Here is a 25,868-nt window from a genome sequence, read left to right as displayed (position 1 = left end):
TTATAAATTTCCATGTGAATGTCAACACGTGATGGTGGGTAGGATTTGTTCATGTTTATTTATTTAACTTTTTATAATATTTTGACACAGAATTTACTCTCTTTATTATTATGAATATGAATTATTTGTTTTTGACGTTTGACTGAACTACACTTACCTTTATATATTTTTGGTAGGAGGATGTAGGGGCATGGCCGCATGGGGCTAGAGACAAACCATAAATTTTGGAAAAGTGGCAAACACTCCAATATTATGTGGATCGAAAAGAATTAAAAAAATAAAGTCCAATATTATTAAAAATCGTTGATTACACACGTCGAGAAATAAAAAATGGATTTATCAAAAATGAATAAGGAATGTTTAATCCATACTTACATCTTTTAAATCCCTTCGATTTAACCATTGATATTTCTTGTGTCAAATTTTGTTTTCAATCTAAGTAAGAAAAAATTAAATTATTAATATTACTATTTGATGCTTTTCCCAAATATTAACCTTATGATATCTTATGATCTCATCAAATGCATATATATACACGACTTATCCAATATGCATATGAATTGTGGTTGAAACTTAGGGCTGAAATTGAAACATATGTATAGTGGTAGGAATTTGTGATTTTTTTATCTCACATGGAAATTTCTGCCTCAACAAGCTGTAATTTATGGAATAAACATTATGCCGATTCTATTTTATAGCCAATGTTAGATGTGCACAAAAATTTGAGAGTTTATCAACTAAACATAGTTTACTTTTCAGGAGTAAAGAGTCAATAACATGCATTGAGTGCAAGAAATTAGCTACTATTAATTTTCGTTAATTTTATTGTAGTTGCATATGTTTTTCCATGTAATATTTAGAGAAGTTTACAAGCCTAACTCAACATAAAAGATAGCTCAACAGTTGAGAGTTGCCTCGGTTTTATATACTTAAATCTAAGTTCAATACTCAATCGATGTGAGATTTTTTTTAAACACCTCCCGTCACAAGTAGGTAAGCCGTGATTGATATTTTTCCTAACACTCACTCTCACGTATATGCTTCTCTTTTTTTACTAGTTATTGTCACGTGGTAAGATATTGGGAGCCCACTCGTACATGAGTTTGGTTCTGATACTATATAAAAATCTACAGACCTAACTAAACCCATAAGATAACTCAATAGTTAAGAGTTATCTAAGTTTTATATACTTAATCCAAGATCAATAGTGGATCATTTTTCCTAATAATATTAGGATACAATTTATTAACAATAAATAAATCGTTGAACAAGTTCAAAATTTTAAGATATTTTCAAATTTTAAAGAAACTTGGGGTGGGCGAAAAAATAAAATTTTCCTCATTCGCTCACCTTCATTTTCAGTAAACGCAGTCGTTTAATCCGAAAGCAGGGCGGTCAACTATTTGTTATGTTCTGCCGCAGCCTCTGCTCAACGGAAACCCGAAGCCCCATTCTACTCAGCAACCCACAGTACGTCGTTTCAATCTGAAAAAAAGCTGGTACTTGCATTTGTGGTGATATTTAAGGAACAAAATTAAAATTATTATTATTATTATTATTTTATCTAAGGTCGAAATTAAAAAAAAAAATTACAGAAGATTGAAGAAGTGATGGGGAAAGTGATTCTAGGCATGCCAGGACCTTGGGCTGTCGATAATCGTGAGCCGTCTGATCATTACACTTCTAAAATCGGCGGACTTCCTGTAATTATCGGACTTTCACTTCGTTTTTCGCAGGTTTTATTAACATTTCTTAATTTTCATTTTTTTAAATTAATAACAGGACTGGCCTGCTTCTTTGGATGCTATTACAAGCACTAATTTGCTTCAGTGTGGTGCTTGCGGAAGCAAACTCTGTCTTGTTGCTCAGGTTTGGAACGCTGCAAACCAATAGAAGTATTAGTATTATATTTTTATTTTGATGAAAATTGTGTTATTTTAATTCATAATGTGTTTGGGAGTGAAATGCTGTTGTCCGTGTTTAAAGCACTTCTCAGATAAGCACTTTTGAGAGAAGCACTTTTTGGTGTGTTAATTGGGAGTGCTTCAAGTGGAAAAATGTTTTCTGCGATTACATTCCCAAGCACAACTTTAGCTTGTTGTAAAAAGATATATTTTTCTGCAAGTTAGTAAAAGATTGTTCGTTTGATGAGAATTATGTTACTTGTTTCTCTAATATGTTTGCGAGCGCTTTTGGCATTGTCAAAAGTGCTTTTTGGATAAGCACTTGATGAGTGTTTTCTTAGGGAAGCAGTTTTAGGTGATTTTATAGTAAGGTTTTTTAGTGGAAAATGCTTTTTACAGAAACATTTCCAAGCAAATCTTTAGCTTGTTATAGAAAATGTTTTCTTGATTCTTTTGGTTTCCAGGTTTATGCTCCACTTTCAAGTGAAGGTTTAAAGATTGAAGAGCGTAATGTTCTGGTTTTCGGATGTGTAATGCCGAAATGTGGGAGCAGTCCTCTTAGGTCTTTATCAACATTCCCTTTTTAATCTGTCATTAGTGAATTGCATGTAATTACTTTGGTTTTTATTCATTATATGATGTTATTTTGGCAATGTATACAGTTGGCGAGCTCTTCGTGTTCAGAAATTAGATAATGCGAAGGAATCATGTAGTGCTTCTCAAGAAGTGGCTCCTTCTAATGCATCACCTGTTTCAGTTTCAAAAACAAGCTGGTGGGATGATGAAAATGAGGAGGAAGATGATGATGTGGATTTGGAGGAGTTAGGTAAAGCACTTTCTGAAGCTGCAAGCTTGACTTCTCATTCTAAGAAACCAAATTCTAATCGGCATTCTAAGTCTGCTGTCAAGCCTTCACATTTGAGCCCACGGGTTAGAGGAGTCGATGTTGACACACCAGGTATAAATTAATCTCTCTTTTTTTTTTTTTTGGGTAGAAGAAATCTCTCAGCATCTTATTGCCCCCCTTTGCTTTGTTGTGTGTGCTTAAGACAATTTATTCAAACTCGGGCTGTTAAGCTACAAACTTCTATTTGTTAATTTTCTTTTCCTGTGTCACAGTTGTACCCTGCTTTTACATTTGTACTCAGGAAGAGCCATCCTCAAAGGATGTTGCTTCTATTTGGTCAAACTACTCTTCACTTTCCCTTAAGGAGAAACAAAGCAATGTTGATGATCATGTTCAAGAAGAAACGTGGGGAGAGGAACATTATGAGTATGATAGAGCTTTGACTGCTGACAGGACTTACCTCAAGTTCAAGAAACGGTTGGATGCATACCCAGAACAATGTTTCAGGTATCAGGTCATTGGCAGATTGGACCTGAATAACCTAAATATCATTTTATTGATAGCATAGAGATAGCCATTACTGATTCGGCATAAATCTGTGAAATTGTTTTGTTTGCTCTGTCGCATTCAACATGGCAGTGGATAGAGATGGCTTCTTGATCAAGCATATGAATGAGACTCTTGGTTGTAATAACAAGCTCAATGCTCTTAATCTAGGAAACAATTGAACTGGATATAGGCTTTCTAAGTGGTCTCTATACTCCTACTGATGCAAAAAAGAATAATTAAAGGGAAGGGGGATTTTTTCGAAGTAATTATTTTCGGGCGTCAAATCGAAATCTGAAATTCTTAGTTGTTGACGCATAACCTGATTTATCTACCAATAATTTGTTTGTAATTGTTCAGTGTTGACTTGAAATTTACACTCGTAATTGTAGGTCTTCTATTATCTATCTACTTTTGTTGTTTTTACAGATGCGTGCTTTTCTTTATACATGTGTAGTAAGTTTGAAATCTGAGTGTTTTTCTGATATCTTGACACATTCAGATTCTTTCTCAGTACTCATGTTTCTTTGGCTTATTGTAGCTGTTCCTTCTGATGTATTTTTGCATGCTCAGGTATTCTTATGGAGGAAAGCCCCTTCTTGCTATGGCAGAAGTTGGAGACGCTGGCAGGTGCAGGCTTTGTGGTGCTTCAAGGCACTTTGAAATGCAGCTGATGTCTCCATTAATATATTTTCTACAGGAAGCTGCTAATGATTGTCTAAATGGTTCTCTGGATAACTGGAACTGGATGACACTTATTGTGTACACTTGTTCCAAGGTGAGCCTTCAACTCTTCTCTTTATGCTTAATGATAATTTTTTCCTCCTTGCGTAAATGGCTTAATCGATTAAGTAGCTGCTCTCATAAAATTCTGGATTGTGTGTATAACCCTTCTTCAGGGTAGAGGGCAGTTAAGCCACCTCAATATGTTAAAGAGGGGTAGTTTTAGGGGTAGATATATTAGATTCCATATTGCTGCAAGCAACATAGCAAGAGAGCCTTTGATATTGCTAATTAAAATCTTGCTTTGAAATTAGGGCAATAGGCGGACCCGATATATTTATTTGTCCATGCTATGGATACTCATTTCCATATTCCCTGACTTTAAATGTTTTTTGACAGAACTGTTCTAACTCAATTAAGCAAGAAAAGTCTAACAGAGACTGGTTGGTGGCAGAGGAGGCAGTTACAGTACAATTTGAAAAATCCCCGAATGAATCTGCTCAACTCAACTATTTCTCATGATCTTTATTTTTGTCAAAGACGAACTCAGAGATACAAAAAGTATTAAAGTATGAGTGCATCATCATTTTTTGTTTAGTCTGGAAATCATTTCCATGTCTGCAAAACTACATTATATATTTGTTATATATATATATGAGAAGATGTTGATTGTTGCTTATTATGAGATGCCTATCAGTGGTGTCTTGCTAATGATAAGATCTGATTGGAACTCATTTCACTTCAATTTGATTGGAAACTCATTTCAACAAGATATTCGTAATATCTGATTTCATCAAGATCCTCGTAATATCTGACCAATAAAGTAAATAGATTCTCTCTCGCATTCAAACTTTATACATTACAATACCTAATGCATTTTTTTTTTAATCCCTAAGAAACTTCAATAGGTAGCTCCAGCTGTGATTACTCAAATTTCTTTATCAGTGACAAGTCATTCAACATTTTCTCAATTGCCTCGTCATCGTGAGCTCGTCCCCTGGTCTGCATATAGAAATACTCCATCAACAAAATTTTATGAAATCAAATGATGTATTATACACTTTTGATAATTCTTTTGAAGTAAAAGCCACACATAATTCTCCTAAAGCCTAATTAAAGCCAACACATTAGTGCCATGAAAGCATCGGGTTTGTTAACTAAATTGATTGCAAGCAGATCAGGAAAGAAAACGGCAGAAAGACTAAGCATTAGTAACAACAGAACAGTGCACACGAGGAAAACATTGAGCAGTGAATGAGTATAGTAATACCTTTATAGAAGGTACCATAGCAATGGCTTCCTCCACGGTCTCAGGGCAAAGATTTCCAAGTACACACAGCTGCAAAAGGGAAGAGTGTGACTCCGATTTAATTTTTCTAAGGGGAGATAATAAACATAGAAATCCTAATTTAGCAAGTCCAGGGCAATTTACCTCGAATTCAGCCAACTGGTATCTACTAAGGATTCTGAAAACTGGTTAAGATCAACATTTGATAGCAGTATGCGGCAGCATGATTTCAAGACGAGAACAACAGTACCCATGAATTTTATTAATCAGTTAACCAACAGAAAGCAACATCTTTTTAGCTTAAATACAATATAACATACGCCAAGGTAGCACAAAGAAGATAAAACAAAATATAAACAGGGAAACCACCTTAGTCATTTACAAAAATTTGAATTTGATGAATTGATTATAGAATGGCTTAATCATGCTAATCAAATCAGATGAATTATGTCGAAGATCAGAATAAGGATAGATACTGTGTTTTCAGAAAATGCATCCATTATATGAATGTTAAAAAGAAAGTAACAAGAAATGGTCTGCAAATAATATATAGATATAAACAGTGAAACCACCCTAGCCATTTACAAAAATTTGAATTTGACAAATTGATTATAGAATGGCTTAATCATGCTAATCAAATCAGATGAATTATGTCGAAGATCAGAATAAGGATAGATACTGTGTTTTTCAGAAAATGCATCCAGTATATGAATGTTAAAAAGAAAGTAACAAGAAATGGTCTGAAAATAATTTATTGATATGACAATCCACAAAGTATTATATATTCCACCTAAATCCCAAAGAACAGAAATTCTGAAACTGTCATATAGAAAAAATTCGGCCCGAAATCATTAAGCCACACATGAGCTCAACTGTGTATGCTAACTCACAAGCATTTAAAAAAAAAAAAAAGGCGAAAGGAACAAGAAAGTTGTGCCAACTTGTTTGAGTTAGTATATTAGGCTTTTTGAATTAATTCAGTGAGTGAAGTATATTCAAAGAGAAATGCTTATTCCAGATGAATAAAAACAGTTTCAAGCATCAGTATTATGCATACTTAGTCAAGAAAAATTTCAGACAACGAAAGCGGTAGAAATTGTGGAGCATACAAGGGCTTGTTCACCCGCAAGCAGTTAGCATGAGCGTAATTTTCAGTAAATAGCAAATAAAACACTTATTACTTCCATAAACTTGAAGGATACTCTCGCACTTGTCTAACAGCATCAGGATTCTTGTAGCGACTAAAGCGCTTCACATACTGCAGTGATTTCTCAAACACTCTGCAAAATAAAGATACCACATTCAAAAAGAAACTACACAAGACATGCCAACTATTACATGCACAAGGTGCAGCATTGGAAATTGCCTCACTCCCAATCTACTAGGCAAAAAGGCTAGAGACAAATTACTAACTAAACACCTTTTCTACAGAAATTCAATTGGGTAGCTACTAGATTTGGTTACACAAATGTTCAGAATGACCCTTTATACCCCTCTTACTCACAAAACCCTATTTCAATACACATTCAAAATCTGCTATTCGAATCACTAATTTTCACATGCCACTAGCAAAATAAACTTCAAATCATAATAACAATACATGGGTAATATTTTTTTTAGTCCATAAATTAGTTTAGTTTACATGACTTAAACAAGCAACCAATCAATAATAAATTTTTGGGGAAAAATAAAAAAATTTAGCACTAAAGAAAGCGAATTTATTCAAAGAGCGCTAAACTCACTGGGAAACTTGATTCATGGGATCATCAGAAGTCTGCTGAAGCTGCTCATACTTGTGATCAAGAATTATTGCTACTTCACAATTCATCAAACACTTGGCCTTCAAAAACTCTGCGCCTCAGAAAGGGACAGGATCAACCCTCAGAATTCGTCTAAAATCAATAAAATATTCTGAAAAGGAGAGGAAGGTAAATTAAACATTTACCGTCTCCAATTTTAAGCTCGGCCGCGTTCTCTTCTTCTTCTCCAGACATTCTGAAAGCTCTTGGCTTTGTTTTTCAAAATTCAGGATGAGAGAGAATTTAGTTGCTGCTTTTTATATCGTCCGTAATGTTCGAATTAGGTTCGCTTGTGACAATGAAGGATAATAACAATTAAGCCCCTGAGGTTTAATATTATTACATAGAATCCGAATATTGTTACAAATTACAGTTACCTCCAGTCAAGTTAACAGATGTTAATCTTGAGATGCGTGGATGAGCAAACGCGAGTTCAAAATGACTGAGTGCCTGTTTGGTATGGCTTATTTAAGAGTCATAAATATTTATTTAATTGCATAAGTACTTTTTAAAATTTTTTATGGTATTTGGTTATTTTTTTAGTAGAGTTTTTTTAGCTTAAATAAGCTAATTTATCTCTACTAGCAAAATCCCAAAATTTGAACTTTCGGGAGTGGAGGTTAGAGAGCTTTTCTAAAAAATATATAATATAAAAAATATCACATTTAATGATTCAAAAGTACTTTTTTTAATGACAACCAAACACCTAATGATTTTTTACCCAAAAACTCTATTAGTATAAGTTCTACTGCTATAAACTCTACTGTTATAAGCTCTATTTAATAAGCTGTATCAAACGGAACCTGAATTGAGATATGATACTTCATTACTGTGTCTCCTTTTTTTTTTTTTTTTTTGGTTGGGTTGAAGAGTCGAAGTGATCCTTCGTTACTTTAGTTCATTGCTGACATGCATTTGCTTTAAACAAAACCCAAAAAGAAAAAAAAAAAGCCCTATTTACAGAGTAGTATGCATAATGTAAAATAAAATAAAATTACAGCATGCATAATGGCCAAACCGGACCAAAGCTCATTTAAATATTTAATCGGGATAATAACATCGGGGTCCAACATTGTTCTTACTACTAGATCTAATATCTCATGATCCCGAGAAAGAAAAGGAAAAAAAAAAAGCTCAAATGATGTTGTCCCTCCATTCCATTCCATTAACCAAGCATGAAATCACATAATTTATCTAAATTTTCATGACGAGTTTCTCCGTTAATAAACTGTTGAGAAATAAGTGATGATAGGAATTTTAGCCATTAATTAAGACTTGGTATTGCTTTTGGTTAATTACATGCACCAATCTATTATTTTTATTTTTTAAATATTGATATTAAATAAGAGATTACAATTGATAATTACAAATAAATTATGAAATTGACACCCTCTTATGGCATGTAAGGTCTTAAATTTTTTAGACCCTTTTTAATATTTGATATTACATCAGAGATTACAATTAATATTGATATTGATATTATTTTGATCTTTTGAAGCGCTACTTTTCAAAATTTTTTAAACCTTCTTTGATATTCAAGAGGTGTCTACCCCACTCTGATAATTGAAAAAAGACTGAAACTAATCTTATAATATTTTTATAGAGATTCAAACTCTTACTCTCATCATTGTAAGTGAAAGAATTATTCCACCGGACCATAGTCCCATTGGTCACGAATCTTTTACTTTGAAGTCAATGAATGGACATTTCCAAACTTGGATTGGGAGCTGGAGCAGTTCCCCGTCATATAAACTAGGATATTTTTTCATTCATTATAACTAATCAATGGACATTTTATTACACTATCTTGATTGCATAAATTAACATGACGGTAAAACAACTCAATCGAAGCTTTCTTGCAAAATGTCAACTAATGGCCAGCTTTGGGATTGCCTGAACCTGCTGCTATGACTCCCATTCCACCTCCACCATCCGATGTAGTACCCATTTTTTCATGGTCACTTGATTCGCTAAAAGGAACTTTCTCACCATCCAACTCCTTGACAAGTTCATCAATTTTGCGGAATTGGTATGGCCATCTTGCATTGTAGAGAAATTGCCGGAGATCAAACCTGTTGTCCTCTGGTGAATAACTCTGCAGAAAGTCAGGCACGTTAACTTTTTCTTTAAGTTAAAAGAAAAACTAAATGAAATTCCTGCTTGAATATTCTACTGTCCTTGGCAAGTTTAAGTTCCATGTACCTCAGCATGATATGAGGGAGTTAACACAGTCATTTTGTGCCGATTAATGGAATAGTACTTGAAAAAGTGTTTAACTTTCTCAGCTACCTCTGATGGAGTTAATCTAGCACCCCATCTGTAGCAGAGATTCTGCACAAGCAAAGTAATATTAAAACAATGAGTTTCTTATAAGCTGAATTGGACATTTGCAAATACTTCTACTCCGACAAGATTCGTATTGACAAGTAAACGTTTTCTTAACATGGTGGTTCATTCTTTGTATTTCTCCAAGCTTCTTTATGTGCCTAATGCAGTTCATTCCTTAAAAACAAATGTATAAGTTATTTGTATGTCTATGTATAAGTTCAGTAAATGGCAAACTTAATCTAGCATTTCAAATCGAACCTTGAACATTGATACTGGACCACAATGGAAAATTTTCCTCAACCTTCCATACACTGAGAGTTCCTCATATGTCATCCCCATGTCTACTTCATCCAGCTGTTTCATGAACAAGAAAAGAAAAGGCAGGTCAAAGCATGCAATATAAAACAAAAGGGGGGATAAAGGAAAAATGATGTCTAATGAATTTTAGAAAGACAACTTCAAAACCTTTGAAAAGGAAAATGATATAAAGGTAAACGGTAAAATGTGGGAAGTGGAGAAAAAAATGTAGATTTATAGGCAGATACAGAAGAATTTGCCCAATTCATGAAAGAGAAGACCACGTATTTGTATCACAGATGTTAATGTGCTTGAGTAAACATTTAGCATGCTGTGACGTAAAAAATTTCCATGCTATGCAGACGCTCACAAAAAGGAAAATTAACTGATATTAACAGTAAATAGATTTGTGAAGTAATACTTGGCTGTAGTTTGAACGTATGGGCTCCAGTTCAGCAGTAGGTGGAGCTGCTTCTATTTCTGCCAAGGATGAGTAACCAAGATGGGTTGCAGCCCATCGCAGAAATGTTCGTAGATCCTGTTTACTAATGCTTCCAATGGGATTTATATCTGCTGAGCTGCAATCATACTGGAAAGAGACTAAAAGTCAGTTATCATATGGAAGTCATTAGTACAGATAAACCATTAGTCACAACATCCGGATTATAGATTTCTATGCTGAATCATAACTTTCGGAGAAAGAGAGTAAGATAGAACTAGTATCCCAAAAAAAAAAAAAAAAACAAACAAACGGAGGTTAATTCAGCTACTTCACAAAGACAAAGAAATAAATGAAGGTTGCTAATAAAAATGATTTTCCTTGCCTCAGAACCAAAATCTAATTATACAATCATGCAATATCTGATTTCCAAGATACGTTAAAGATAGTATACCTTTGTTAGATAACCACGCAATCCTTCATCGACGTTGGAGCTACCCAAAACAAGATAAAATCCTTGTTTATTATGAACCCAAGGCAACAGTGAAGCTAACATAAATGCCAATACCATTCTGATTCGAGCTTGGATGTTTTGTAAACCTAAGTTCTCAACATTAGACCCTCCATCTACCTGTGAGAGCGAAACCAAAATAAATAGTTAGTCTGAAAGAACATTCTGATGACTATGGTTTCTACAATCCCAGTTGACCAACCAACAACAATCTAAATGTACAGCTGGAACATAGGTATTTGATACTCGAGACAAAATGGAAGCCCTTAACCCAGTTTCTTTTGTGCCATCACTGTATTGAAGACAACGAGGTGAAAAAAAAGGGACTAAACTTAGTGTTCAACCATCGTTACCTTATAACGCGGTCTCTTTCCCGTCAGTGTTTGAAATAAAGATAGAAATGCAGAAACAACAGTGTCTATGGAAACATCAAGATGCCAGGAGCCAATCTCATCTGCTAGCTTCTTTGCCCGCATTCTTGTTTCTTGAGAACTATAAAAACAAGCCCTGTTATTTAGAGAATATAAACTTGCAAATAATCTGTAAGATAACTTCAGTTAGGTTATTAATCAGCTTCTTTATCCTAGTCTTTTGCAGGGATTCCTATTCAAATATATGTCTTAGTAATTATAGTGTGTTCGATGGAGACTAAATCAATTTCAGACTCAAGGAGATCAGCTGAGCCTTAGGCTTTGTATACTAGCATAAGATGACTCTACAACAATAGCATGAAGCGATCCTGATGCACGTACCCACCTGTTCTCAGATCCCATAAACACTGTATAAAATATGCGTTTGGCAAATTCTCTGCTTTCAGTAGGAAATTCTCCATTAGCATAACGTCCAATTCGTATAGCATCAGCTTTGACTTGTTCATTCCCGTTTGCAATCTCTGAATAGAAAACAAAATGTGCTATGACCAGAAGATAGTACTCATCTCTCTAGTTCATGTTCTTGAGATATGGTAAGAACTATTATTCTGCCTTGCTTTATTCAAAGAACTTATGCTAGCTGGCAGGTGGGAGTCCTTCACAAGACCTCCAAAATGAATTTTGTGGTCATAAGTAATGTAAGACTATCAGCTAAAAGCTTGCCCCAAAAAATGCTGGAAATCAAACTAGATCAATTTACAGAAACAGTAAGTATGTCTCACTAGTTCAGACTTCCATTTTCATGTATCACTGCCTAAGATCAATGCGAATGAACACCATCATCTTTGCTTCAAACAACCCATTGCATGGGCCAGAATATCCTTTGAAAGCATCCTTTATATGGTTAAATTCAACAGGGTACTGATTTACAGTGAAGAAAGCAAATGAAAAGGACCAAGGAACTCTATCTATCTACACTAACACCAGAATAACTATTTCCAATAAAAACTGAACCATTCATGTCTGGATATTCATATCTGAATTAACTGAATCTTAGCTGATTTTGCATGGTGTGTGGGTGTAGAGAGACATGAAAGATAAACTGACCTTTTACGACAAGTTGGCACATGCAGCCAACTATAGCAGCCACAGAGGAACTATCTGCGCCACCAGAAAGAGGAAGCAAAAATCCAGAAGCCCCACTTCTTCTTAAATAGTCCCACAGCCAGCAACCAGGGCCAAATGCTATTTCCTCCTCGGGAGAGTGATACGTGATCTGCAGTTAATCAATCACGATTGATTTAGCAAATTCAAAATATCTTAACGGAAAACTCATGCTTTTAGTAAATTCATTGGAGATGAGCAGATGGCATCAAGCTGCACAATATCATATTCAGCGCAAAGCTTCTGATCAAGTCATTTTCATCAGCTGCATATATCTCTGAATATGTAGAACTTAGCTTTCATGACTGAGTTATACCAGAAGATTTAAAAAATATATAAAGAATCCTCAAGCTATTAGGTTAGGATAAGCAATTACCAGTGGCAGAAATTTTGTTTTAAGGTCATATGATCTAGACTGAGTAAACACTTACTGACCTTAAGTGGACCAGAAAGTGACATCTTCAGGTTAAAAGGTTGACAAAGACTGTATTGCACTGCTACAGATGATATTTTGGTTTTGCAACTTGCTTGTTCTTGAAAACTACTTATAGATCCTCTAAAACCAGCAACCTGCAATTAAACAAACAAGGAATTAGAGACAAAAGATTCCCGAAAAATGAGTGCACGAAGAGAAAAAGTTTATAAAGCACAAAATGCATAACAAAAACAAATAAACACTTAAACAACAAAATAACCTACCGCATCTAGATCTACTTGAGCAACCACAACCTCAACATCCCTCAAGGAAAATTGTGAGCCTTGAGCAATCATATCTCCATTCACAACGACACATGAACATCCATCTGGAATGAGTAACTTAATTCAACTCAATTCAACTCCATTACAGTGAAGAAAATGTATATATTCTGAACAAAAACAGGAAAGAAAAATAAACAGCAAGTTTGCTCTATCAAGAGCATGCCATGTACCAAAATAAAGGCGGCCACCATCACATCCTTGCTGATTACTGTACATGTAAACTCCTCCACGACTATGCGTAGCACTTATAAAAGCACGAATTCGATAATCAAGCTTTCTTAACTGGTGGTGACTTCCACTGGCATTCATAAACACTTCAACCCCATTCAATGCAAGGTCAGCATGAGGGGGAATAGGGGTAAAAAGCTCTTCACAAACTTCAACTGCAACAGCCCTAATAAGAGTATATATATAGAAGATTCTACAAGTTAGCATTTTGGTTTAAACAGCATTCACTTGCAAAACAATCACTGCATCAAGTACATATATGCTTACAACTTACGTGTCTAAGAACTGAATGAATCCATAACCAAAAGGAACTGATTTCTGACACAAAGCCTCAGAAATTTCATGCGGAAGTAGGAAGTCCTCAAGCTGATCTTTTTGCTTCCACGCTGTAAACCACCGAAGCTCCCTGTAATTTCCATCATTTGCAAGCCACAGTTTTGGACGTATCATTATAATTTTCCTGTTTAAACACAATACTTGACAGTTATAACGCTCTGATCCCTTAATCACTGGCATTCCAAAGCTACATAATATCCCATCTGTCCAATCACCTAGCAATAAATCTTTCAAGCAGTCCCATCTGCAAGCAGCAAAAGATTTCAATTACCATTTCGTTACATTGAAAGCAAAAATTCTAGTCTCAGCTCCAAAAATTGAATCTTTATCACAAATAAATTAACTTTATCAACAAAATATATATATATATATATATATATAAATTGAACTAAAAGCTCACGCGTGAGTGATAGTATCGAGTTCCAAGAAGTGATCTTCACAGCTATAACCAGTGATTTCAAGCTCAGGACCAAGCCGAATGACAGCACCAGCTTCTTTTGCCCTAGCAATTGACTCCTTAATGTTCTTCATGTTACAATCGAAGTCCATCGCCCATTGGTTCAAGTTACACGTGGCCACCTTTAACAGCCTCATCTTTCAAATGCTACAACAACGAACAAACAAACGAAGAATATAGTTCAAATCCAGGCACTCTTATATATATTTGAGAGACTCAACAATTTTGCACAAAGAGAACAAAGGGATCATTCTAAGTTTGTGCTTTGGTGGGTATAAATTGTGAGGTCGAGAGTGAAGAATATTTTTCACCTTTAATTTTTCCCCACCCCTTTTTTCAATGATGAAATTCAGTAGTCAAGAATTTGAATATTGAAATAAATTTGAATTTCAAAGGACATAAGTGACGCAATTTATAAACTGTTGGTCTTTGAATTTCTTCCTATAAGAGAGTAAAGCTTCAATTCAACTTGAAACTAATTTATCAAAACTAAACGAAACTAGATAATCAAAACTCAGGTCAAACTCAATGTGATCTCAAAAACATAAATAATAAAGCTTGTAACGAATTTCCGAACTCAATCTCAGTAACCAAATAGCAGTAATAAATATACTAAAAGAGATAAGGAAAGTTATGAAAAAAAAATTGAAATGTAATCGGAAAAATAAATATACATGTAGCTAATCACGTAGTGAAAAAACAAAACATCTTGATCAAGAGATACTTACTCAGACCCAGTTGATGAGTTGACTTGGGGAACACAGCGAGTGAGCAATCGATATTGAGAGTTGAGACAAGCCAAAACACAGGGTGACAACAAAGGCAAAGAGAGGGTGTCTCTGCAAATTGTAGAAAGCTATCGGATGGTAAAACTGACAAATATCAAGGTAATTATCATATGGTTGCTCTTTACTTTAACGAAATATTAAAATTTTTATTTAATTTAGGAGACTATCAAAGATCCCCTCAACGTAAAAAATATTTTTAAAGGAGGTAATGTTTAAAATAATAAGAATAATATTTATATTAGAGTAAGCTTATAAATCAATGACATTATTTTTTAAATAATGAAATTGATCATAAATAAATTATATTATTTCTCTTAGTCAAAGAGCTTTTAGTTAGGTATTGGACTGGCCTGACTTTCACACTTTACTTCTCCTACTTAGAAGGGTTGTCATTCCAGGTTCTTAGTTTAAAAAGACTTATTATTGAAATTTTCTTGGAGTTATTAGGTTAATTTTTGTATTTGTTTATTTTTGTTTTTCTCAATGCTAGTCCAGTGATGTTGAAAACAAGATTTTTTATCTTTTTTTTTTTTTGGCCTCCCAATTGTACTATAGTATGAGTGTGTGTGTGTGTATATATATGGATGTGATTCAATGCAATATAAGTTGTGTATACATGGATGTGATTCAATGCAACATAAGTTCTTAGCTTTTAGTTCAGGACCCAGGATTAGTATGGAGAAGTATTATTGACTCAAATGCGGTTAAATTTTACCAAACAGGAAAAAAAAAGGGGGTAAAATCTCAACATTCAAACGAAGTGTTTATAGTTCATTTTTAATCGAAAAATGGTAAAATCTCAAAATGTGTTATTGGGACCAACCAAATCATGAGATAAAATGTCTCTCTGGTCAAGAGAATGAAGCTAATAATGTGCAAATGCAATTCAGGTTAGTTTGTTATGCTATTCCATGTTGTCAAATATTTCTAGTAAGTTTTGAGAGGTTGATTTACATTGTGATACTACTTAACTGTCCTTGTTTTTTCTTATTCCCAAGTTCATAAAAGTTTTACTTTACAAACTGAATTTTACTTATGTTTCATTTTTCTTTTTGTTTTAGAATTTGCTTCTGATTTCAGGTCCTGGTGATTAATGAGTCAATCTTGTATCCTGTGTTCATGTTTTAGTTTTTGCTTCCTTTTATCTATATCTATTGGGGGGGGGGGGAAATCAATGACAAACATTATTGGTATTTTGCAGGAAGAAGCTACTCTTTTGATGATTTTGGAAAACAATTGGTTGGGTTTATTTCATATATTTTCAGAATATGTTTAGATGAAAATTTTGGTTTTGTAAGATTAATTTTGAATGGTTCAAATTTGAAGAAGTTAGAATATTGATGTATTTTTTTGCACTTCTATGATTTGACAGTTTTGATAGTATGAATGATTTCATTAATGGCTTCATAGTTTCATATAATTCCGTATTAAGATATAATTAAGTTGACTTAATACAATACAAAGGAAAATTAGAAACTATTTGGTGATAAACAATGGTGCAAAATTTTAAAAATTATTTGCCGGAGCAGAAAAATGAAAGTAAAAAGTGGTAGCAAAAGACGTGCAGTACTCTGTTGAGCTTGTTTACCGCGAAGTCCCCTGCTAATTCTTTTTTGCTGAGGCATAAAATGCCAGGAACTGTTTGCAGGGCAACTTATTGCAGCCATCATTTCTCAGCTGTAATACTGAAGTTTCGGTCGTAAAGTCGTTCTATTAGCAGGGCAACTTTTTTTTTTTCGGTCGTAAAAGATTATTCAGCTAAAGTCGTTCAAGGGTTGCCGACTGTTGAAGATATAGTTGAAGCTGAGCTGGATAGAGTAGCTGCAGTAGCTTGAGTGTGATGAAGCACGTGTGAGTCAAGCAGAGCAGATTGTGCAAGCTCAAGCTGACGTGTCAAGTAGAATATAACTGCCTGACATGTGTCAAGCGCTAAGTGGCTAAACTAAATCTAAGTTGTTATTAGTTAGAATAATAGCTTATAAGCTGAGCTGAGATAAGTTGATAACTGTATTGATCATTTTCATAATAATATCGAGAAGTTTTCATTTCATTTTCTCTGTTTTTTTCTTTGTTTCCAAACACCTTATTACAAATTCTAATATGGTATCAGAGCCACAAAGTATGGCAAATCAAAACAATTCAGGATCGTCTTCTTTTTCTTTCTCTTTTGTTCAACCAACAAAGCTTAATCGAACAAACTATCTGGTGTGGAGAGCTCAAATTCGAGCTTCGATTACTGCAAATGGTCTTGACGGTTTTATCAATGGAGAATCTCTATGTCCAGATCGTTTTCTTTCTTCATATGAGAATGCTGTCAGCAGATCAAAAGCTCAGAGTTCGAGCAGACGTGAAAATCCTGACTATATTGATTGGAAGAAAACTGACAAACTTCTACAAAGCTGGATGCTATCGTCTATGGTAGATAATGTGCTTATCATGGTTGTGGATTGTGATACTTCACTTGAGATCTGGGAGAAACTTGCTGAGATGTTCATGTCACAGTCGAAGGCTAGATACATGCCTCTGAAAATGCAGATTCAAACCATAAAGAAAGGAGCTATGTCAGTAAGTGATTACTTTAATAAGATGAAAAAAATTACAGACAGCTTAGCTATTGGTGGTAATCCTCTTGCTTCAACTGATTTTATAATGCATTTGCTCACTGGTTTAGATGACAATTATGAGTCACTTGTGACAACTATACTTGCTAGGCTAGAAAAAGATAGTCTCACTATTGAAGAAGTGTATTCCTTAATGCTTAGTCATGCAACTAGGGTTGAGATGAGTAAAGGCAAAGTGCAAAATGAGTTGGTGCACGATATATCAGCCAATTTTGCTCAGAAAGGACAGAATTACAATAAGTTCAATAATGCTAGTCAGAGAGGTTTTAATGGTGGAAATTTTACTGGTATGGATAATGGCAAAGGAGGATACAATGTTGATAAGGAAGTGATTTGTCAAATATGCTTCATTCCTGGTCATGGAGCATACAAATGCAGGAACAAGTTTAATCAGAATTTTATTCCTAGGCAAGGAAGAGGTGGCTTTAGGCCTAGAGGTGGATTCAATTACAGAGGTTTTCCTGGTCAATCTCAGAACATGTATGGAAGAGGTTATGGTGGTTTTTATGGTGCTGCAACTAGTACTCCTAGATATAATACACCTATGTTTCAAGGAAATGTTGCATATCAGAATGCCAATGTTCTGTATCCTCAAGGGTTTCCTATGATTCAAGGCCAATACAATATTGCTACTCCATTTGCTAACTATGGAGTTGTTCCACCTACTGTTCCCACTGCATCATTTGCTCATATTGCTCCAGTTGCTGATTTTGGAGTTGTAGCTGATCTTGCTTGGTATATTGACTCAGGGGCCACAAATCATGTAACAAAGGAAGCAGGTATCTTCTCATCTTACTCAGTTTATCATGGCATTGACAAGCTACATGTAGGTAATGGCATGGGGTTGCATATTAAACATGTTGGTTGCACAATATTGAATAAACTTGCTGCCAAACCTATCCATCTCAATAATATTTTGTATGTCCCAGCTATAACCAAAAATCTTTTAAGTGTATCTAAACTACTGGCTGACAATGATGTTGTTGTTGAATTCCATCAAACCTCTTGTTTTGTCAAGGACAAGAACTCAGGGATCATTTTGCTCAAGGGGATTGCTAGAGGAGGATTATATTAAGTTGAAGGTCTTGTTGCAGTGTCTCATGCTGCAGTTTCAAATAAAGTCCAGTCTACTGCTTTATTTGTCACTTCAAATTCAAGTCCTATTTCAAGTGTCTGTTGTTGTGCAAATTTTAATGTACTCGCAAGCGCACGAATCTATTGTAGTATAGATTTATGGTGACGAGTGTCGATCCCACGAGGAGGTGGATTTTAATTGTGTAGAATTAATTTTGTAAATGGGTGATTGGATTTATGGTGGAAATGATTTGGAATATGCTAAAACTTAAATTAAAATGGCGAGAATAAATTCTAAAATTGGTATTGAAATGGCGAGAATAAATTGACGAGAATTATATTGAAATGACGTACTTGGGTATCTGGATCCGTATCAACATGCATCATGGGCTAAATAATCCGTATTAATGCCAATTAAATCATGAGGGGGGAATCCACACCTCATGAACCACGCTCTAATCAATATGGTGCTAAGGGCTTATCGTGCCAAATAATAATAACCTTATACTAGAGAGCCGGTGTAACCAAGGCGGTATCTAGACAAGACTATTATTATTTGTCGACGAGAAGTCAAAACATCCACAAAAATTAGAGGGGAAGAGAAAATAAATTTACCAAATTAAGCCCATGACACATGTTGAGACTTCACCTTCAACCCAAACTTGAAAGAAAATTAGCCACTCATAGTTGAACTAGGGGCAAAATGGAAATTTATTAAAATACGAAGAAAATACAAGATGGAGAGGGAATTACAGAAAATGGATCCCAAAAATGGATTCAGAGATATCAAATTAGGGGGGAGAGGCCCCCTTTTTATAGATACATGGAGTAAATCATGGCCATCGGATTAAAAACAGTTTGGACGCTCAGGATTGCGCCACGTCATCAGTCAACAGTCCACGGTTTGGCCACGCGGATGAACAGTAACACGGTTTGACCCGACTTTGAACAGTAACGCGGTTTGACCCGGATGAATAGTAACGCGGTTTGGTTGAAAATAATCCTGTGTGATGCATGCACCGTACGCGAGATTTTTCGTCCACTGATATGCTGCCACGTCACCATCAACAGTACATAAGAATTTTAGTCCAACAGGATCGTGACACCTCATCAGTCAATGCCACATCATCGGTCAATGCCACGTCATCATCCGTCTATGTAAACAGTGTCGTGAATAGTAACGTATACAGTACCGTACACGTGAATAGTGCCATTTTTCCTTTTATGCTCCTCTTAAGGTTTTCGACTGTCCTGAGTTCAAAAGTGATGTCCGTTTTGCCGTCTGATCTCTCCTTTATTGTGAAATGACTATAATGCCCCTAAAATACATAAAATACTTAATTAAAATAAAACACATGTAATTAAATCACAAGAAGGTTAAATACATAAAAGTAAGGGTTGTTAGTAAGACTTGAAATGTAAAATGACGGTTTTCTCCTTTATAAATATGCATTTTCTAACATTCAACACACCCCCCAACCAGCTTATTGCTAGTCCCTAGCAAATGAAGCGAAAATAAAATTTAAATTCAAAATGATTTTTTTTTTTAAATTTAGAAACACTCGTGTTTATTCAATCAGATTAATGATAGCAATTAAATAAAAGTATAAGCATTATCTCCAGTCCAAAGTAACATCACACCCACATCAACCATCCACATGAATCAGCCCAGTAGACTTTGTTATAGCTACTTTCAAGAATGACATGTCAAACCCCAAAATCTCACTGGAAGTAGTGACACTCTCACAAAGAAATTAAACCCAATAAAAATAGTCACTCCAATGAATGGTAATTGAGAGAAAATAATGAAGAAGTGATATCACATGCTCTCACCAAGATGAAATAAATATGCCCTCAGCTTAAAAATAATACGATCTCAAGTCAAATAAAAACTGTTAGTCAACCCAATTTATTTATTTATTTTTTTTATATGCACCACTACATCTTTTTAGCCCATATAACTAGCTTCTACTTTAGATTATAGTTCCCTAAAATCAGGAAGGACTTTTATTAGGATGTAACGTAGGCTAGGGACATGGTTAACAAAGAAAGGAAATAAGGAAAACAAAGTGTATGTTTGAGAAAAATGCAGAGAATTTTTTTTTTTTTCAAGTTGCAAGGTGGATTTCACCTATTATTATTATTTTTATTCTTTTGAAACAACAACTTTTGTTTTGTTGTTTTTTTTTTTTTTGGTATAACTTCACTGAACAACATAAATATGTACATTTTCTCAAACATAAATAGGTGATGGAACTTATAAGATATCGGGTAATACTCCAAATCGGAGTGGGTCAAGATGATAAGTTGACAAAGAAAATATATATATATATTTTTTTAAAGGCTCAAAAGGGTTAACTATGGATATTTAATAAAAGGGATGGCTAGAAAGGCTCAAACGGATCAAAGATGGCCTTTCCATCGTCTTTTAGGGCTCTAAATAACCTTCCATATGTACTAGTTAGATGGGCCTCCAAATGTAGCAACACACTTTTTTTTTCTTTTTATTTTTATTTTTATTAAGGGTTAACTCAAAAGAAATCTAGAGATCGTGTATACAATAATAAACTGTTAAGCTGTATAAAGAATGGGCAAAAGGGTTACTCTCCAAGAAAAATGATAGGCTCAAAAACTCACTTGGTACTTATTATGACATGTTCATTCCTTCAAGCAACTCATATATGTCTCCGACATCAACATGTAGAGTAGCAAACATAATGTAACATCACTTAAAACCAAAGATAATACAAATACTAAAATTTAAAATTAATCATGTCACCCAATGTTAAAACAAATCACACAAATTTTTTTTTTTAAACAACATTCTACCCCCCCAACCTATTCTAAACATGAAAGGAAAATATGCATGCAGAAATGTGAAAATGATGCATAAAAACTAATTAGAAAAGTTACACATAAAATGATAGAAAACGAAAATGATTTATTATTTTTTTTAAAGAAGATGCGTTTCTAGAGGAACTACACTCCATATTCAGCCATCTTCGACTCAAAAGTTGGGAAATGTATATTTATAGAGGAGAAATTAAAAAGAAGAAAAATAAACATAAACACATAATAAAGAAAAAGAAAATGTCTGAATTTTTTTTTTTAAACGATAAATATGCGTTTCTAGAGTCACTACACTCCATATTCAGCCATCTTCAACACAAAAAGTTAGCGACAGTTAGTTTCTACAACAAAAAATTAGTAAAAACTTAACCAAAATTCTACAATTGTCGACTATTCCCTCCCCCCAACCAGAACGAAACATTGTCCGCAATGTTTGAAATGAAAGAAGTAGAGTTTAGAAGACATCACCTGGGTGATGCAACACAGAAGAAAATATTTACAGGCGGAGAGTTAAATCTAATTTGTACTTCTTACTGCGGCTACTGTTACCATCATTATTTGGACGCTCCAACACAAAGGTCCAGGGGTCTGGCTCCGGTCGATAAGCTTGTAACATATCAAGTAGCTCATTAGCAGTGTGAGCACAAATAAAAAGTTTTTTTACATTAGAAGGAATGAAATAGTTTTTTATTGCATGGTTAAGAAATGCGATAAAGCCATCATAAAAGTTATTGACATTTAACAAACCGATGGGTTTTTGGTGGATGTGCAGATGGGCCCAAGATGCTAGTGTGATAAGTGCCTCTAGTGTTGCAAGATCTCCTGGAAGGAAAATAAAAGCATCAGCATGATTAAGCATTTCAGTTATTCTTTCTTGCATACCTGAGACGACTAACTCTTCTCCAGTTGATGAGTCAGACGAACTGCCCAAAGGTTTTAGGGCTCTTGGGATGATGCCTAACACTTGACTTCCTCTTATAAAAGCTGCTTCTGAGACCATTTTTGATAACCCTCGGTTACCTCCTCCATACACCAAGTGTAATTTTCTTGCTGCTATGCTTCGACCAAGATCTATAGCTGCCTCAACGAACTCTTTATGTTTGCCATAGGTAAATCCAGAAAGCACACAAATGTTCTTGAATTGTCTATTGGGAGTAGCTGCCATTGTGATATTTCTCAAAAACAATTTGTGAGTGCTTGACAAAAAGGAAATCACATTTAAGAATCTCGGTGATAGTGGGTCATGGTTGTATATGAGGTAATATGTCAGTGTCAAATAACGCGTAAAGCACGTGGCTCGCAAGTCAAAAAGAAAACAGTAAAAAGAAAAAAAGCAAACAGTAATAAAATTATTAAAGACAATAATGCAAACAATAAGACAATAGTGAAATAATAAAGTAAAAGGATATTTACAGGTAGTTGCGACTGTGGCTCACATCTTCCTCTGGTTTTACGTCCAGAAACGGCTTGAACGCCCTCTATGGGTCGAGGATAGGCTTCCTATCCAGTTTTCTTATAAACTGGCAAACAAGGTCGTTTATAGTCAGATTCCCGAGACTATATCGTGCATGCTCTTTCTGGAATAATGGCCATAACTGGAGAATCGCTCCTTGCACATATCCACTGGGATGCGTTTCAAGAGACAAAAGGATATCATCCAATGACTCCTTATTCAAGCCATCCCTAATGAATTGAATCTTATCTTCCCTGTTATCAGACACCATTCCTAAAGAACATGGGTTTTTATTGCAACTCATTCTGGCACACTTACGACAAGCAACAGAAATTCTTCGAGCTCGTCGTTTTCTTGCATAATTTCCTTTACCACAACCAGGCATGTATGCAATAAATTTTGGAGGTAACTCACCTGCCGATCGTACTTTAGCTTCGATTAACCAACGGATGTCAGCAGGTATGTTATTCCTCATGAGTAATCGCATGCGTTCGGACCGAGCTTTATAGATCGTAAGGAGGGCATTCTGAGGAAGTGAAGGGAATCGCTTGTGAAGCTTCGCTAGAATCTCGTTTCTGTCCATACCTTCGCCTCAGAATATCAGTTATTATGGGAAACTGAAGTAACCGACTTGATTGTCACGGAGTACCGTTATCCGCCACTTCACCGGGGTAACAAACTAAAGTACACAAACAGAAAAACAAATTAAAACACACAAAGAAAATTAAAATCGTCCTCTTATTGAATTTACCTCAAGCTCCAACTGGATGTCGTAAACACTTCTCTCAATGTCTCTGAGTTGGCGTTCTAAACCCTCAACATAGGCTACTAACTCTGGTGGTTGTAGAGCCCAAATGCGTTGTGTTTTACAAAATTGAATCTGCCTTTTGAGATGAGTTTTGACACGTTGAAGTGGTTTAAGAATGTTCAGGAGGAACGGTCTAAGTATGAGACTCATGATTAAAAATGATAAGAGAAAACTTAATGGTAAAATAAACACACTTATGCAAAAACAATTTCAATTAGCAAAAGAATAATATAAAGAAAGAAAACAAAATCAAATCAACGAAAAGAAAGAAAAAAAATCAATTCAAATCTGGTGGGTCACTCAAATTTATTTTGGTGTCTTCTCCACGTGGTTGGTATTCTAGATATGGCTTTAATCTTTGACCATTAACTTTAAACGTGACACCGTTCTTTGGGTCCTTAATTTCAATTGCCCCGTGTGGAAAAACAGTATGAACAATAAAGGGACCAGACCAACGAGAGCGTAACTTACCTGGGAATAGGTGCAAGCGAGAATTGAACAAAAGCACTTTCTGACCTGGAGTGAACGATTTTCTCATAATTTGCTTATCATGGAAGACTTTCATTCGTTGCTTGTAAATCTTGGCATTTTCGTATGCATCATTGCGAATTTCTTCAAGTTCTGCCAGCTGTAATCTTCTTTCTGAGCTGGCTTGCTGCATGTCAAAATTGAATTTCTTGATGGCCCAATATGCACGATGCTCGAGTTCCACAGGTAGGTGGCAAGCTTTTCCATACACTAGCCTGTAGGGTGACATCCCAATCGGGGTCTTGAAATCTGTTCTATATGCCCATAAGGCATCATCAAGTCTTAATGACCAATCTTTTCTGTCCGGCCTCACCGTCTTTTCTAATATGTGCTTTATTTCTCGATTGGAGATCTCAACTTGGCCACTGGTTTGCGGATGATACGGAGTTGCCACTTTGTGTGTGATTGAATACTTTGTCAAAAGAGCTTTGAATGCTTTGTTACAAAAATGGGCACCACCATCACTGATTATCGCTCGAGGGAATCCAAAGCGTGAAACAATGTTGCTTTTCAAAAATGCTATCACCACCTTGTGATCATTGGTCCTACATGGAATTGCTTCTACCCATTTCGATACGTAGTCAACAGCAACCAATATGTATTGATGGCCAAAAGACAGGGGAAAGGGTCCCATGAAGTCGATACCCCATACGTCAAAAATCTCAACCACTAAAATTGGATTTAGTGGCATCATGTTCCTTCGTGTAATGCTTCCCATTCGTTGACACCTATCACATGAAGAACATAAAGTGTAAGCATCTCGAAATATAGATGGCCAATAGAAACCACATTGTAAAACTTTAGTCGCTGTTTTCTTAGCGCTGAAATGGCCTCCACAAGCTTGTTCATGGCAGAATGAAAGGATATTCTGAATTTCACTTTCTGGGACACATCGTCTAACAATTTGGTCTGCACAATACTTGAACAAATACGGGTCATCCCAAAAGAAATTCTTTATCTCTGCAAAGAATTTAGCCTTGTCTTGCTTGGTCCAATGCTCTGGAAGTTTACCTGTAACAAGATAATTAACTATATCAGCATACCAAGGTAATACTTCCACACTCATTAATTGTTCATCTGGAAATGACTCATTTAATGGTAATTGTTCTATAATTGTGTCAAAATGGAGACGAGAGAGGTGGTCCGCCACAACATTTTCTGTCCCTTTTTTATCTTTGAATTCCAAGTCAAATTCCTGCAAAAGTAACACCCAATGAATTAGTCTGGCTTTTGCATCTTTCTTTGTGAGAAGATATTTAAGAGCAGCATGATCTGTGAATATAATTATTTTACAACCAATGAGATATGATCGAAATTTTTCCAATGCAAACACTACTGCTAGCATTTCTTTTTCAGTAGTTGAATAGTTCAACTGTGCATCATTCAATGTCATACTAGCATAGTAAATAACATGCGGAATTCGATCAACTCTTTGTCCTAATACTGCTCCTACTGCATAGTCAGATGCATCACACATTAGCTCAAATGGTAAGCTCCAGTTTGGGGCCTGAATGATGGGTGATGATGTCAACAAATGCTTTAATTTTTCAAACGCAACAAGACATGAATCATCAAAGACAAAAGGTACATCCTTAGCAAGTAGATTGCATAAGGGTCTAGAAACTTTGCTAAAATCTTTAATGAAACGTCTATAAAAACCAGCATGCCCAAGGAAAGATCTTACTTCTCTGATTGTTTTAGGTGGAGGAAGATTAGAAATGAGATCCACCTTGGCTTTGTCAACCTTAA

The 25,868-nt window shown here is 35.1% G+C and overlaps 3 protein-coding genes across 6 annotated transcripts; 1 reads left to right on the top strand and 2 right to left on the bottom strand.

Moving 5' to 3' along the window:
- Window positions 1–1,340: 1,340 nt before the first annotated feature.
- LOC102621855 (uncharacterized) lies at window positions 1,341–4,702 on the top strand. Of its 3 annotated transcripts, none has more exons than XM_006494677.4 (8): window positions 1,341–1,499; window positions 1,596–1,703; window positions 1,783–1,869; window positions 2,369–2,466; window positions 2,567–2,862; window positions 3,024–3,258; window positions 3,871–4,075; window positions 4,420–4,702. In XM_006494677.4, exons 2-8 carry the CDS (start codon window positions 1,611–1,613, stop codon window positions 4,540–4,542), a joined length of 1,137 nt encoding a protein of 378 aa, XP_006494740.1. In that variant the 5' UTR covers window positions 1,341–1,499; window positions 1,596–1,610; the 3' UTR covers window positions 4,543–4,702. The 3 variants fall into 3 exon arrangements, with proteins under 3 accessions (XP_006494740.1, XP_006494739.1, XP_024949921.1); XM_006494676.4 differs by having other exon boundaries at window positions 1,351–1,470; XM_025094153.2 differs by having other exon boundaries at window positions 1,364–1,703.
- A 39-nt stretch (window positions 4,703–4,741) lies between these two features.
- Window positions 4,742–7,417, bottom strand: LOC102621370 (DNA-directed RNA polymerase II subunit 4). Its single transcript, XM_006494675.4, has 6 exons — window positions 7,254–7,417; window positions 7,051–7,159; window positions 6,511–6,588; window positions 5,453–5,486; window positions 5,291–5,359; window positions 4,742–5,022 (listed from the first exon to the last, which is right to left on the bottom strand). The coding sequence occupies exons 1-6, from the start codon at window positions 7,300–7,302 to the stop codon at window positions 4,945–4,947; spliced, it is 417 nt and encodes a 138-aa protein (XP_006494738.1). The 5' UTR covers window positions 7,303–7,417; the 3' UTR covers window positions 4,742–4,944.
- Window positions 7,418–8,849: 1,432 nt separating this feature from the next.
- LOC102620894 (glutamine-dependent NAD(+) synthetase) lies at window positions 8,850–14,887 on the bottom strand. 2 transcript variants are annotated; one of them, XM_006494672.4, is made up of 14 exons: window positions 14,726–14,887; window positions 13,941–14,144; window positions 13,479–13,784; window positions 13,147–13,370; window positions 12,917–13,020; window positions 12,653–12,787; window positions 12,161–12,329; window positions 11,439–11,574; window positions 11,036–11,174; window positions 10,626–10,802; window positions 10,154–10,321; window positions 9,694–9,789; window positions 9,310–9,438; window positions 8,850–9,202 (listed from the first exon to the last, which is right to left on the bottom strand). In XM_006494672.4, exons 2-14 carry the CDS (start codon window positions 14,132–14,134, stop codon window positions 8,978–8,980), a joined length of 2,202 nt encoding a protein of 733 aa, XP_006494735.1. In that variant the 5' UTR covers window positions 14,135–14,144; window positions 14,726–14,887; the 3' UTR covers window positions 8,850–8,977. The 2 variants fall into 2 exon arrangements, with proteins under 2 accessions (XP_006494735.1, XP_006494736.1); XM_006494673.4 differs by lacking the exon at window positions 14,726–14,887 and having other exon boundaries at window positions 13,479–13,610; window positions 13,756–13,784; window positions 13,941–14,090.
- Between the last annotated feature and the right edge of the window lie 10,981 nt (window positions 14,888–25,868).

This window comes from Citrus sinensis, chromosome 7 (genome assembly GCF_022201045.2).
Source record: "Citrus sinensis cultivar Valencia sweet orange chromosome 7, DVS_A1.0, whole genome shotgun sequence".
In the NCBI taxonomy this organism is placed as follows: domain Eukaryota; kingdom Viridiplantae; phylum Streptophyta; class Magnoliopsida; order Sapindales; family Rutaceae; genus Citrus; species Citrus sinensis.
The sequence above is the reverse complement of the archived record's forward strand: the minus strand, read 5'-3'. Positions and strand labels throughout refer to the sequence as shown.